Raw genomic sequence first — 15,443 nt, 5'->3', positions numbered from 1 at the left:
ATATTTGGGCCTCTGCATAAACTGGCACAAATCGGTCATTTTCCTGCTCACTCCCTCCACCGCCGAATGGACATGCGCCTTTCCTCTGGAGTGGAATACGGACTCCGTTAAATATCTGGGGATTCATGTGCACCTCGACACTGTGTCAATCGTCCGCTTAAACTATGGGGGCGCTCTTGATTTTTTGGAGGATCATATGGAGCGATGGCTCCACCTTCCTTTGTCTATGGTGGGCCAGATTGCCATAATAAAGATGATCGTGCTTCCACGGTTTTTATACTTGTTCAACAATATCCCGATACCCCTGACCAAGATTTTTTTCACGCAACTTTGTACACTGTTGTTGAGGTTGGTGTGGGGCAGCAGGAACCCACGGGTGTCCTGGCATACCTTGACGCTCCCTTATGAGCGTGGCGGATTCGGCGTGCCCGGTTTTTACCTATAATATTTAGTCGCACAGTCCTCTTATGCTTATTACTGGTTCCATCCAGATGCCAGAATTCTACATTTAAAACCGGAGGCTGACCTTGTGTTGCCGGTTTCCCTTAAGACACTCCTCCCCAAAGGCTTCCCCCGGGACCCGCAGGACATACAAACGGTGTCCACCACATGCTGGGCTTGGGATAAATTACGCAGACTGCTACACATTGACACACTTTCCTCTCCCGCCCTTCCTCTGCCCAATCCCCACTGGCTGCCCATCACCAACGAAAAAGTGGTGCAGCGCACACTATCCAAATTTCAATTAGAAACTATTGGGGATCTTTTCCCGGAGGGGCATGTTTTCTCTGTGACGGAAGATATGCGCTTTGCGGACCGTACCTTCATGGACTCTTTCACACTGACCAGACTTAGATCCATGCTCCGAGCAGAATTTAACACATTCCCACTCCCCCCCGAAGAAGCTGCGATACTCACGTTCATTATACAGAGCCAGACGGGATCACATGTTGTCTCTAAACTATATAAGCTATGTCTGTCCGCTTTCCCTTCGCGGGATGCAACGGTACGCGCTGCATGGGAGGGTGATCTGGGTAATCCCATTACCGACGACCAATGGGCGGCGTGCTGTGCGGTCACTAGGGACGTGTCCTTGAATAGTAGGCACAAGCTTATACATTTTAAATTCCTGAGACGTATGTATTACACCCCTGCTCTAGCGCACAAGATTGACCCAAATAGGTTGCATGCTTGTCCTAAATGCCGGGCGCCGCAGGCTGACTTTGCCCATCTTTCTTGGACATGTCCGAGATTACATGAATACTGGCTTCAGGTACACCGAATGCTGGGGGATATGTTGGAATTGGAGTTGATGCCAACTTCTGAAGTTGCGCTGCTTGGCTATGTTGTTAATTTCCCGCGTCCTGCACGCAAGCTGGCGGCAATCGGCTTGCTCCTGGCGAAAAGAGAGGTCGCGTTACTGTGGGGGGCCAGACGTGCTCCAAGTGCGCAGGCTTGGCTCCGCAGCATGTCACACTGCAATGTGAACAGTGTGGAATACTCCGAGCAGATCCCCGTGGCTTCCCGGCCGCTTGACATTTGGGGGCCATTTCGCACATACATCGAGGAGATCACACAGGAACAGCAGATACAGGTGATTAACTCCATTGTACAAGTGGGGGTGGGCTAGCATGTTGCACTGGTTGCACTGTTCCGGACTACACCATTGACATGTTGCCGGATACTTGGCCACTGCATGTTGCGATGAAGCGATTGTAAGCATTGTGATGCATGGTTGTCTGTGAGGCTATTTGTGAAGCGTTTGGTATTTATGTGGCTGATGTTACTTGCAGACCCTGAACTCACTACGACCTGGCTTGACACAGACCGTGAATTTGCTTACACCTCACGGGTGATAGTATTGTGATTCTGCATTTGATGTACCGGCTGCGCTGCTCTCTTGTGTTCTCCACCGCTTACACGCTTGATTAGGGGTTTTCTTTATTTGGTATTGTTATTCTTTTTATGTATATTTGTTCTGATACTCACATAAGTTACTGTGCAATTTTTCTTGCTTTTTTAAAATTTTTTGGGGAGAAAACATGAAAAATATGAAGCTTCTTGCATTGTGATCAATACCACTCCATGCGAAGGTTGGTTATACCATTGCTATTGCTTATGTTGCATACTGGTTGTATATGTGATACACATGACACTGAGTGGATATCATATTTGCGAATAAAGAATTTTTTTTTTTTTAAACATTTCCTTGTCCAAAGTTTTTTGGGGAGGTTCACTACTGGCCTCTAAACAACTTGACCCTGTTACACCTCTAATACATTTACAAATAAGTGCCTCCCTAGAGGAAGTATTGGTTTCCGTTTGTTAACTATCACCTGCCGTGGTGTGGTGTTCTGAACCTTCATGTCATCCACAACCTCCATGTTCTGGAATATGGGGAAGGTTGGCAGGCACTGGGTTTAGAACTGCTGGTTTTGTCAGTTATCTTCGGCATGCTGCTGGATGGGGTCTCTGTATTCTTTGGTCTTGAATAAACCCCTTTTCTTCCCAAACCATGCCTCTGCTCTCCTTCTTGAGGGACCTACTTCCACATTTTGGCGATGAGGATGGGATGGTGGATGATATTGAGTGGTTTGGTGGGGAGGACTTAGAGGAAGAGGTCAATGTGTGTTTGATCAGTGAAGGGGTGATTTCCAAAGGCAAATGGAGGGAACACCTTGTGAGTTATATGGACTTACAGAAAGTCATCCCCATGGTGAAAGGAGATTTGTGTGAGAAGGAGGACTGTGAGGAGGTGCTCAGAGGGCTGTGGCATGTCAAGGAGATAGAGTACCATGGTTATTTTGTGTCAGCTGCAGGTATCAAGCCCAAGGCAGCGCGGGTGAGCTCCATCTAAACTAAAATTTGCGTGCCCATCAAGTAAAGATGAGCTGGTGTAGTTCCTGGGCATGGCCAAGTTTTACCACAAATTTGTTCCAAATTTTGCAGGGAAGACCTCGTGTCTAAGGTCTTTGCTAAAGAAGGGCAGTGAGTTTGAGCTTTGACCCCACGAAGATGTCCTATGTGATGACTGATGCGAGTTCGACCGGTCTGGGGGCTGTCCTGTTACAAAAGGTTGATGGTGAGGAAAAACAGTTTTTTTTATTTCCAGTCCCATGAGGGGCACTGAGTGCAAATATTCGGCACTAGAGAAGGAGGCTCTGGGGGTGTTCTGGGCAGTACGCAAGTTAAGGAAGTTTTTGTGGAGGAAGAGATTCAAAATACTTTCTGACCACACACCTCTTGTGGATGTTTTCTCTATGAAGGGCATATATTTTGTCCCCCCCCGCATACTTAAATGGGTGGTAGCTCTGCAGGAGTTTTACTTTGACTTATCATTCTTACCTGGCTCTAACAAGGTTCTGGCAGACTATCTATCAAGACTTGGCTGCAGAGATGATGAGACGTAGATGATGTTGAGTGGTTTGGTGGGGAGGAGTGTTAAACCCAAGACTAGTTCAGCTCAAAAATTGCCCTCTCAGAAGAGCTTTCAAGTGCGGTGACTCAGGTCACATGGTCAATTTTAAGGGCTGTCCAGGCTGGAAATCCATGTGCAAAATTTGTGGGAGAAAAGGTCACATCTCCAAGTGCTGTAGTTCAGGCAATGACCACAAGAAGATCAGAGAAATTGATATTTTTGAGGAGGATGTAGAAGAGGTCCTTATTTGTCAGATTGCAGGAAATTCGAGCGATGGGCCTCAAGAGCTAGTACTAGTTAATGTCGCCCCTGTCAATATGCTATTTGACTCTGAAGCCAAGATTACGCTTGTTCCAAAAGTTTTTTATGAGTGCAATTTGTTAAGTAAAGTCACTCTCCTGAAACCAGACATTAGACCAAAAGGGTATGGTGGAGTGACCATAGAGCTACAAGGTTACTTTTGGGGCACAATTGATTTTAAGGGGAGGGTCATCCCTGGGAAGATATACGTCTTGATGAAAGGTGAATCACTCATAAGTTGGCTTCATCAAAGGGATCTGCATGTATTTCTTGACCCCAATGAGAATCCTCCTGTGCGTTTAAAAGAACTGCCGCCTGTGAGGGTGGTTGATGGTACTGTTTAAGATTGGATCAAAGATTTCCCTGCAGTTTTTGCTAGTGACCTAGGTTGCTTTAAAAATTATGTACATCGTATTAGGGTTAGGCCGAAAGTTGTTCCAGAAGTTGCCTAAGTGAGAAATGTACCTCTGTTGGTAAGAGAGAGCATGAAATCTGAGTTGGATAAGCTCCTAGCTAAGGGTCTCCAGGAAGTCGAGGCAACAAAGTGGGTCTCTCCGCTTGTGATGGCCCTCAAGGCCAATGGTGAGGCCCGGCTCTGTGTGGACTTGAGAGAACTTAACAGTGTGGTTATTGTTCAACACTAACCTTTACCCAACATAACTGAAATGTTGTGCTCACTTAAAGGGGCAAAGCATTTTTCCTCCTTGGACCTAACCTCTGCTTACCACCAGGTCAAGCTTTATTCTTCATCTCAATATCTCATAGCCATCGTAACACCATTTGGGACCTTTACATTTCTGAGAATGCCCTTTGGGCTTATTTCTGCCGCCTCTGTTTTTCAGAGGGTGATGAAGACCATTCTTGGAGGCCTTCAGGGTGTCAAGATATACCAGGATGATGTGCTCATCTTTGGTGTTCATCTGAATCAACATGATGCAAGGCTGAGGTCTGTGTTGAAGAAGTTGCAGGATGCTGGCCTCACCTTTAGAGCATACAAATGTAAATGTAATGTCAAGGAGATAGAGTACCTTGGAGGGAACACCTTGTGAGTGATGTGGACTTACAGAAAATCATCACCATGGTGAAAGGAGATTTGTGTGAGAAGAAGGACTGTGAGGAGGTGCTCAGAGGGTTTTGGCGTGTCAAGGAGATCGAGTACCCTGGTCATTTTTTGTCAGCTGCAGGTATCAAGCCCAAGGCAGCGCTACTAAGCTCCATCTACAATTTGCGTGCCCATCAAGTAAAGATGAGCTGGTGAAGTTCCTGGGCATGGCCAAGTTTTACCACAAATTTCTTCCAAATTTTGCAGGGAAGACCTCGTGTCTAACGGCCACATGCATCAAAGTTAGCATTTGCGATTTCTTAATTGCGAAAATTAGGGAATCGCAATTAAGAAATCGCAAATTGCTATGCATCAAAAATTTGCTTTTTGTTTTGCGATTTCTAAAAATTCCTTAATTGCGATTCACAATTTGCGAATCGCAATTAAGGAATCCCTTCCCATTGATTCCTATGGGCCAAGAGGCCCATAGGAATGAATGGGAAGGCATTCACAAATTTCGATTTGCATTTTGCGAATCGCAATTTGTGAATGCATTTACAAGGGTGCAGAGGGGGGTCCAAAGGACCCCCCCCTGCACCTCTGAAATGTAACTTTAAGTGCAAGTTTCACACACACATGTCCCAAGGACGTGTGTGTGTAACATGAAACTTTCAAAAATGCACTTTTGTGCATTTTTGAAAGTTTTCGCAAATCACCATGAAGGTCAACTTCATGCTAATTTACCCCTTCCTATTTGCAAATTCGCAAATAAAAAATGTTCATGCATTGCATTTAAGAAATCTCAAATTGCGATTTCTTAAATGCAATCGCAATTTTAGAAATCGCAACATGGTTGCGATTCCTAAAATTGCGAAAAGCATGATGCATCCCAAATTTAAGAATTGCATTCGCAAACGGACGAAAATTGCGATTCGCACCGTTTGCGAATGCAATTCTCAATTATGCATATGGGTGCTAGTTCTTTGCTAAAGAAGGGCAGTTAGTTTGTGTGGTCCAAGGACTGTGAGGAAGAGTTTGTTTGCATCAAGAAGCATCTCAATGATGCACCGTGTCTGAGTAGCTTCGACCCCACGAAGATGTCCTATGTTATGACTGATGCGAGTTCGACCGGTCTGGGGGCTGTCCTGTTACAAAAGGTTGATGGTGAGGAAAAAACAGTTTTTTATTTCCAGATCTATAAGGGTCACTGAGTGCAACTATTTGGTGCTAGAGAAGGAGGTTCTGTGGTGTTCTGGGCAGTACGCAAGTTAAGGAAGTTTTTGTGGGGGAAGACATTCAAAATACTTTCTGACCACAAACCTCTTAAGGAAGTTTTCTCTAAGATGGGCATATATTTTGTCTCCCACCGCATACTGAAAGGGGTGGTAGCTCTGCAGGAGTTTGACTTTTCATACTTACCTAGCTCTAACAATGTTCTGGCAGACTGTCTATCAAGACTTGGCTGCAGAGATGATGAGACAGTGGATGATGTTGAGTGGTTTGGTGGGGAGGACTTAGAGGAAGAGGTCAATGTGTGTTTGATCCGTGAAAGGGTGATTTCCGAAGGGGTATGGAGAGAACACCTTGTGGCTGATGTGGTCTTACAGAAGGTCATCACCATGGGGAAAGGAGATTGGTGTGAGAAGACGGACTGAGAGGAGGTACTTTGGCATGTCAAGGAAGATTTGGCTGTGGTGGATGGACTTCTCATGCGCGGTAGTAAGCCTATTCGCCACTTGCTCTGAGGGATAAGTTGGTCAAAAGTGCTCATGACTTACACATGGGCATCACCAAGACCAAGGAAAGGATCAGGGAGGCATACTGGTGGCCTGCCATGGATCTATACGTTGAAAGATTAGTGCATGAGTGTGCTGAGTGTGCAGACTGCAACAAAATACTCAAGTGTAGGACACACCCTATGGTCATTAGAGATCAGGCTGCAGGTCCGTGGACTGACATTTCGACAGACATTTTGGGGCCTGTGAAACTAAGAATTCAAGATCGGGAGGAGGAGCCTAGCCTACATCCATGATGGCCGCCTGATCCCTCGGCTCCGCCGATCCTTTCGCTTTTCTCCCGGTCCGCGACCTCACTTGCTGCTAATCCTGCTTTTGCATTAAATCCTCGGGACCGGGAGACGATTCTGCATCCAGCGGTGTGCTTACCTGGACGCTCCCTGCAGTGGAAGGGCCGGGGCGCCCTTATCTCCTTTCTGGCGCCGGCTGCAGCTGAACGGGTCTTTGTCCTCGAGATGGCCGGCCATGTTTGTAATCTCCTCGGACTCTGAAGCGGAGAAGTGGCGACCGGCGGGGAACGGTCGCTGCGCTGTGATTACCGCTGCGGGGCTCCGCGCAGCCTTGATTATCCTCGCGCTTGGGAACTATTGTGGCTGGCAGTGCAACATTGTATCTACGCCCTGGTCCGTGTACGGCGCTGCTGGCTCGCTTGTCTCCGCCGGCGAAGCGGTGGAAACCATATTGTTGGTTGTGCTCCCTGCTCCTGCGCTTCCTCCGGGCTGCTGACGGTGAGAGGTCCGATTGATTATATTGCACCGGCGCCGTGCATGGTGTCAGTATGGTTCGTGCTGCTTCTGTGCTCTCCGCTAGTGCATATCCTGCGGAACCAGGACTGGGCGCCCAACTGTGTGGGAGAGATAATGGCGACCAGCCTCGAGGAATACAACACTCTTGCGAGCCCCGCGTGCAGGGACCCGCTGCCCCATTCACTTTTGTGGCACCATTGAAGGTTGGAGACATCCTGCGCGCATTGAGCACTTTGAGATCTGCCCTACAAGACAATGCCCGGGACTTAAGAGATCGCCTGGATGCTACTTCCCCCTATGTGCCCCCGATGGGACGTGGTGGCGCTCGACTGCAGGACACTGCGCCACATCCTGTCCCCGATCGCAGTGGAGTGCCTACCCAGGTGTGCTTTAAGGAATTGAGGGTGCGAGAGCCTGATGGCGTTTCGGCGTTGATTGCCAAGGCGGAGCAGCGGCCTGAGGACGGGGGGTTTGAGCAATGGCCGGAGAGCCGTCCCTGGACGCCATGTTTGACTATTCCTTTGTGTTCCACTGGTGACATTCGCAACTTTCTCCTGAAGCGGATGCCATTGCTTTGGCAGGCTGACTTGAGTGGACTGAAACAGCATGATGTCCCCCTTTCTATCATTGTCGCTCGCATGACTTTGGTGTGGACAGGTCCTGCTGGGCGGCGCCATACCCTGCTAGGATCGCTCCGTTTACCTCTCCCGTTCAAGATGGCTACTGTGCAACTGGACCACGTCGGTGCCCCAGATCGCAGGGGCCAGGGCTGAGGATGCTTTTCCTATCCTTCACTGCGGTAGAGTGTACTGTCGGGGCTGCAGGGAATAGACTGTGGAGTTGAATATTGGTTACTATGGGTCGGGGATCCGGGGTTGGGCGGCCGAGGATTCACAAGCTGATTGTTTTGAGTATTTGTATATGGCCCTCCTCCGTTCTTATGTGATAATTCTTTTTTCCCCCTTTTTCTTTCTCTGTATTTCGGGTACTCTTTTGGGGCGACAGACACACTGCTAGGGGGGGGGGGTAGGCCGTAGCCTCTGCATGCGTGTAGGGTGGGGGTAGGGGGGTGGGGTTTTTCTTTTGTCCGTTTCAGTTTCTATGGGCCTTCTTTTTCTCTACTTTTGGTTTTCTTTCTCTTTTCTGTTCTTTCTTGGGTCAGTGGGGTGGCTCGGTGCGAGGGGGGCGGCGACTGGCATGCAACATGTTTGATTTCACTATCCTGTCGTATTCTTTCATGCCGCTAGTCTGATTACGTTTTCTGTTGCTTGGATTTCTTCTGGTTAACGTTGCCCTCTTAGGTCATCGGTGGATTGTTGGAACGCTGATCCTTCCTATTGATTAACTCTCGGACATATTAAAATTCAAAATTAACCTTCACTCCTCCTGTTTCTCGGTAGTGTGTAGATACCCAGTATAACTTAGGCTGGTTGCTATTTTGTGCGCAGACCCTATCGAGTTCCCGTATTGCTTGCTAACTTGCTTTACCATGTGTCGTGGCCGGCCGGATGGTTGTAGGCCCGTATTTGTTCTGCTTTTAATGTGTAATAAAGGTTATCAAAAAATAAAAAAAATAAAAAATAAAAAAAGAATTCAAGATCGCTATGTCAGTGTGTGCATAAATATTTTTTCTCGTTGGCCTGAGATGTAAGTAGTAAATTCGTTTGAGTCCTGTGTTGTGATTGAATTTCTAGAGAAGCTTTTTTAACGTGAGGGTTTCTGCTATTATCTGACTGTGGTGTTAAATTTACCTTGGCAGTCATGGAAGATTTTCTGACCTCTAGGGGGATTAGTAAGCAAAGTAATTGTACAGAGTTCCCCAGAGGGAGCCGACTGATTGGCTCAAACTAACCTTGCTCTCACTAAGTATGAACGAGGAAGTGCATGATGTGAACCCTTTGCGGAATTTAAGGATACCTCACACAGGTTACCGGTTGGACGACTACTGTCATCCCATCCGATGACCGTCCAGCGTCATCATTGGTTTCCTGCTCCTGCGACAGGCTGGCGGTGCAATGCCCGTCGGGCAGCACGGGTGCTGCACTTTGGCGGAGTTCTTTTATTCCTTGCCAACGGGTGTGTGAGTGTGAGGGGCCTAAAAAAGTGCAGAAGTGCAATAGTGAGCGTGAATGTGATTAAAAAAAGTCAGTAGAGTCCATTAAACAAAATTTTAATAGCATGGCTCACTGCTTTGTTAAAAGGAAGTTAAGGGGTATTGAGGAGTGATGAGTAAGGTAATCAATCCTCATTCAACCCTTATTGTGAGTGTGGTCGACATGTTTCTTGCCACTAAGGCAATTCATCAGGACCTATAGTGCTCATATAATTGCATGCGAGCCCTCTATAGTAGGAGGGATCGAGTATACGACCTGAATAGTGTCGCAGAATAACCCTTTTCTTTATGGAACTCCTGGGAACTAGGAAGGAAACAAACAGGCGGTTATTAACACTGCTGTGTCTTTGGCCGGAGGTCATAATATGGTGCCAAAGGACGTGACAGTGATGTGTGACGGGATGTTGAAGAATATGCACAGGCACAGTCAGTATGTGACATTCTTGTGAGAGCGACGGTTAAAAATTAAAGTCAGAACGAGATAATACTGCGTCCTGTATGTGGCATGCTCTAAAGGTGGCATGCATCATGGTGAATGCCTATGTCACGTCAGACAGACAAGCCGTGTGATATGTATCAAACACACAAGCATCAGTGAGTATATTGAACCCCACAGCAGTCAAGTGACGTGCAGACTTATTTTTAAAAAAAAGCATATTTAATAAATAGCAAAAACCGCGAACGAGATAGAACATTTGACACTCTGTAGAATCATAAGCGGTGACTAGCACCGGTGTAGGTGACATGCACAACATCAGTCACAGCGCTCGCATGGTGGGTGTGGGCAAGAGGAATCTTACCCGTTATTCCCGTGTGTAGATTCCACAGGCTGACCTGGTGGGGCCAGCAACAAGTGTGGAGCACCTGCAAACGGATAAGATGGACCGCAAGGTAAGATGTTTGTTCGAGCGGCACGGCTTACCGTTTACTGGAGGGCTGTTTGGAGTCCGAACGCGGCGATCACAAAAGAGCGCTCGCGGAGGTCCTCCAGGGGGGTTACGGCATCTTACCTCATGAGTTGCTGGCAGCAGGCCTCTAGGCACCTACCCCTCCCACGTCAAGCCGATAGCAGGACAGCCGGTGCACTCGTGAAGCTCCGGCCGGTACAAATGCAGGCAAGGTACGCGCGTGCCAAGGGGGCGTGTCCGTTGGATTGCTAGGCAACGTCACGCGGGTGTAGAGAGTGAAGATGGTCCTGCTGGGCTAGCAAGGTAAACATAGGCGCCATCTTGGAACGGGAAAATGATCACTTAGAGCGCAATGGTGATTACTGGGAAACGGGACAATAAAGTCCAAATTAGATACTAACTGGCTAACGACGTCCAAGGCACTGCATCATTGAGACCCAGTTCGTCGGTATGTAAGCGATGCACCCATCTCTGCTCAAGTCTGAAGAGGGCTTGTTGGATTATTGCTGGTTGACATTCAAGGACAGTCCACCGAATGCTCTCTGTGGTGTGATTGTACTCTTTGCAGTGTTCATAGAGTTTGGTATGTGTCTTAAGGCAGCGGATATTACTATTGTGCTCCATAATGCGCTGTTCAACAGAGCGCATCGTCATCCCAATGTAGAGCATCTTACAAGGGCACATGAGGACATAGATACACCGTGAACTATTACAATTAGTATGTCTATTAATTGTCCAAGTGAAATCTCTTTGGAGTATGATGGTTTTCCCCTGGATGGTCTGGGGGCATACTACACAGGAACCACAGCGGTAGTGCCCAGTGACCGGTGGGAGGTCCCAGAGAGTTCTGACTGGTTGAGTGCTCATTTTCTTGGGGCGGGTATGGATTAGAGTGTCTTTGAGGTTCGCTGTCCTTTTGAATGCAAAGCGGGGGCGTGGTAGCTCCATCCCTGCAGAATTAAGGATGCCCCAGTGTGAGTTCACAGTCTTTTTTATGAACGTTGAATGCTTGGTGAAGGAGGTCATGCATGTAATGGTGTCATCTTGCTCCTTGGGGTGAACTTCAAGTAAAGACTCTCTATTGTTGTTTAAGGCTCTTTTGAATGATGTTTTTAACAGTCGAGTAGGGTAACCCCTATCCTGGAGCTTATGTTGAAGAATCTTTGCTTCTTGCTTAAAGTTTTTGATGGAGCTACAGTTTCTCCGTAAGCGGAGGAATTGCCCGAAGGGTAAATTGTCCCTCAAGGCCCTCGTGTGGTGGCTGTTGTAAGGGAGTAAACTGTTCCTGTCAGTCTCCTTTTTAAACAGAGTAGTGCTGATCGTTGTCGGATCCAAGCAGATGGTAAGGTCTAAGAATGGTATTGACGTTTCAGAAATAGTGCCCGTGAATTTTAAGAATGGGTCTTGTTGATTGATCCAGAGGCAGAAAGCCTTGCACGTAGGTCGGTCCCCCTTCCAGAACACCAAAATGTCATCGATATAACGACGCCAACATGTGAGATTTTCTCGAAACGGATTGTGTTCCGGAGGGTAGATACAGCTCTTTTCAAATGAGGCCATGTAGATACACGCCAGGCTCGGCGCAAAGGTCGAGCCCATCGAGGTTCCACGGACCTGATGGTATAGACTGGATTCATATCTGAAAAAGTTCTCAGTGAGTGCAATGTGTGCCAACTCCATAATGAAAGCTACAGGGGTGGGGGACACCCATTCTTCTTGTCGCATCAGGGGGATTAAGCACAAGAAGGCTGCCCTGTACGATCCACAAATAAATGATGTTGTGGAAAGGTTTATCAAGGTACTTAAGGAGGATCTGCAACAAGCTACTTACTATGGTGAAAGTTGTCTTTAGTTTACATTGTATGACATATAATAACCAGAAGTTAATACAAATTCACAGTCACATTTTAACTTTATTACTGGATGTTCCTGCATTGAATCTTGGAGCACTTGCGTTACTTGCGATGGCCAAGCAAGCAGTATCGCCAAGTCCCTTGCCTTTTTGTTTATTGCTTCTGTCAATCTGCAGGTCTTTTTTACTCCAATCTCTTTAGATTTTTGCAAGAGAGTCTCTTTTTCCACTGCTTTATATCTGTTTCATAGAATACCAGTTCATGGTAAATTTTTGGTGATACACATTAATTAGCTTCTGGAGAGAGATTGATACTGTCTAGAAGCTTTTGCCACCTTCCAGAACCAGATAAAAGATGGTCCTCAGGCACCCCATCTTCAGTACAGTTCTGCACCTGTGGATACTGTGCCAGAAAGAAAGACCTCCGTGCTGCTGAAAGACTGCCACTCTGCTGTCTCCTGACTGTGCTGACCAGCCACCCTCTTGTCTGGGTGAGAAAGACTGGACCTGCATCTCTTTAACCCAGAACCTAGAGTGACTCCAAAGACTACTTTGCTGGCCTCCTGATCTGAAGCCTCAGGGACACAACAGGCTTCCCTCACCTTGCATCTGCTCCTGGACTACGCCATCTGTGAGTCTAACCTGCCAGATGGTGCCACCCCAGTCCTGGATCCTTGTAAGTGGGCATAAGGTGCTTTGCCAGCCTCTGTGGATCCAGCAGAATTGGCGTATCTCCTCTGCTGTGCGGTGCAACCCCAAGCAGAACCATCGCATCTCCGCTGCTGTGTGGATTGGACCTGTCACAAAGACTTGCATCGCCACCTCAGTCCGCATTGCCCCCGGAACCACCACTGCGTGATACATCTTTGGCGCAGGCCCCTCTCATCTCTCGTGATGGCAGCATTGACGATTATGCCGGTCTCTGCATTGCAGTCCCACAGCTGTCCAGAAATGACACATCGCCCCAACTGCTTGCCACATCCCCGATGCCGGACGTCTTATCGCAAGCCCATCAATGGGATCCTCAGCGTCAACGTAATAGGACCTCGCACCGCAGCCTCGCCGCATCTCAGAACCGACACATCGCCTTGGTAGTGCACTGCATCTTCGACGCAGATCCATGCAACGCTCCACAAACCAGGATTTAAGGTACGTACGGGCCTAACTGTGTTCCTATAGTGGGCCAACACTCCATTGCAGTAGTTTGAACTTGTGATTTTGTCCTGGTCCGACATAACCAGATATTCCCAGTTGGCATTTCACATCTTTTGACACTATTTCTCTAAAAAAAAAAAATCAATATCTTCGGTTCTACTAATTGGATTTTTGTCATGTTGGTCTTGTTTTATTTATTAGAAACTACTCTATTTCTCTAACATTCTTGTGGACTTCTTTTTTAGTGTGTTCACTGTGTTACTGTTTGAAGTGTTGCATAAACACGTTACACATTGCCTCTAACTTAAGCCTGACTTCTCTGTGCCAAGCTACCAGGCGGATGAGCACAGATCAATTTCGAGTTTGCTTGTGCCTCACTCTGACAAGGATTGTGGTTGCTGCTTGAACAGGGCAGACATCCCGGTCAACCAACAACCCAATTTCTTTCACAGGGACTAGTGGTTTAGTGAGGACATCAATGGGAGGAGGAAAGCGATGTTCTCTAACTTAGGTTTTATTGATGTGAAAGTCAACTATCTCATCATACTGCTCTAGTAGATGATATATACATTTGTGTGTAATCCTTCGGTATCAAGCAACTTATTTCAGTAGGTGCTTCCAACTGAAATGCTTATGATCGATTTTTCTCTTTTGCCAAAAACTTTAAAAAATTCAAACAAGAAAGGACTGCAAAGGTGGAACAAGCCTGTATGCTTGGCGGGCTCGCGCCCATGAAGCAAAGGGTTGCATGGGACTCTTTTTCCAAGAGGGAGGTCACAAGGAGAAAAGAATGGAGTTCATATATTTGCACGTGCTGTGATTTCATTACTTGCTTGTAATAGGAAAGTACAAACAAGATGTGATGTAATTTTCTTATTATTAAGGAATTCTGATAAGACGAATGTGTAGTAAGAAAATATTGTGTGACAATTCATAGGTAAATTAAAAACATCCACTTATTTAAATAAAAAAAGCTAGGCTTTTATAGTAATGTTCTAGATGCTATATCTTGTACCCAAAAATAAAATAAACTTGTATCTTTTTGGCAGGAAACCATGCTGGATGACCGACATCATGTTGCCATTTCCATTGAAAAGTCAAATGGGGAGAAGCATTCTCATGTAAGAAGTGCAAACTTTCTTTTTTACTTCTGAAGGATGACTTGCATTTTATATCACTGATGACTTTCAAGATAATGAAAAATATTTATTTTCACACGTAAATTATTGATCGTAGCATATGAAAGAATATGGCACAAAAATGTGCTGTTAATTAGGGAACCCACTCCGTTACTTTGCAGTTTATTCACATTGATATTTAGGGGGCTGATTTAATTATTAGCAGACTAATTAGTGTCACCTTAGCGGAGTACTTTATTACCGCCATGGTGAGGGTACTTCGCCCGCCGTTCTTTGAAATGCCTGCTGCCCCTGCAGACATTTCAAGCATTTCCAGGAACCGCTGTCACAGCAGTTCCTGGAAATACATTGTAAATTTGACTTACAGCTCTGTCAACATGACTTGCACATTTATTTTCAAAAAGAAAATCCCAAAGCTAGATTTTCTTTTTGAAAATAAAAAGAACATTGAACCCTTCGGCATGGCATCATTTTCTCATGACGTGAGGGTCATTTAAACATTTTCACTGCCCCTGACTGCCATGTTTTTTATGGGGCTGACGGGCGGTGAAAACTGGCCATGTATCTGCCCTATTGAAATATGATGCTGGGCACGTGCCTAAATGTCTGACGGCTGTCACTCCGTCAGTCTGTCAGAGGTGTGTGTAAGGGGAGGAGACAGAGTAGTCTTTGCCACCTATCTATTGAAGGTCCCCCCGACTATAAGTGAGGCGGGCGGACCTTTAAGTTGGTGGAAAGGGTACTCCATCGCGACAGAGTAACCTTTCCCCTACTTGTAAATCAGGCCCTTAGTTTGTTCGCCAAACTTTTATGCATATTGAATACTTTTAAAGAGTTCCATCCTGCCTCTTCCTTGGTGTGCCAATGGCCTAGGGTACAATTTTTCTGCCTGTTGCCCATGAGATATGATGTTCCTAAGCAGTGGGGGATGGTGGCATTTGAAAGTGGTGGGCATAAAAGTTAGGGATGAGTTT

General features: G+C 46.6%; 1 protein-coding gene across 3 annotated transcripts in view; it reads left to right on the top strand.

The window, feature by feature from the left end:
* Nucleotides 1-15,443, top strand: part of AASDHPPT (aminoadipate-semialdehyde dehydrogenase-phosphopantetheinyl transferase) — a 259,279-nt gene that overhangs the window by 162,640 nt on the left and 81,196 nt on the right. For all 3 annotated transcript variants that reach the window (XM_086935251.1, XM_086935249.1, XM_086935250.1), the window contains one exon: nucleotides 14,380-14,451. In XM_086935251.1, the coding sequence (XP_086791377.1) occupies nucleotides 14,380-14,451 (72 nt within the window). The remainder of the gene's footprint in view (nucleotides 1-14,379; nucleotides 14,452-15,443) is intronic.

Source organism: Lissotriton vulgaris, chromosome 8 (assembly GCF_964263255.1).
Source record: "Lissotriton vulgaris chromosome 8, aLisVul1.2, whole genome shotgun sequence".
NCBI classification, from domain to species: Eukaryota; Metazoa; Chordata; class Amphibia; order Caudata; family Salamandridae; genus Lissotriton; species Lissotriton vulgaris.
The sequence above is the reverse complement of the archived record's forward strand: the minus strand, read 5'-3'. Positions and strand labels throughout refer to the sequence as shown.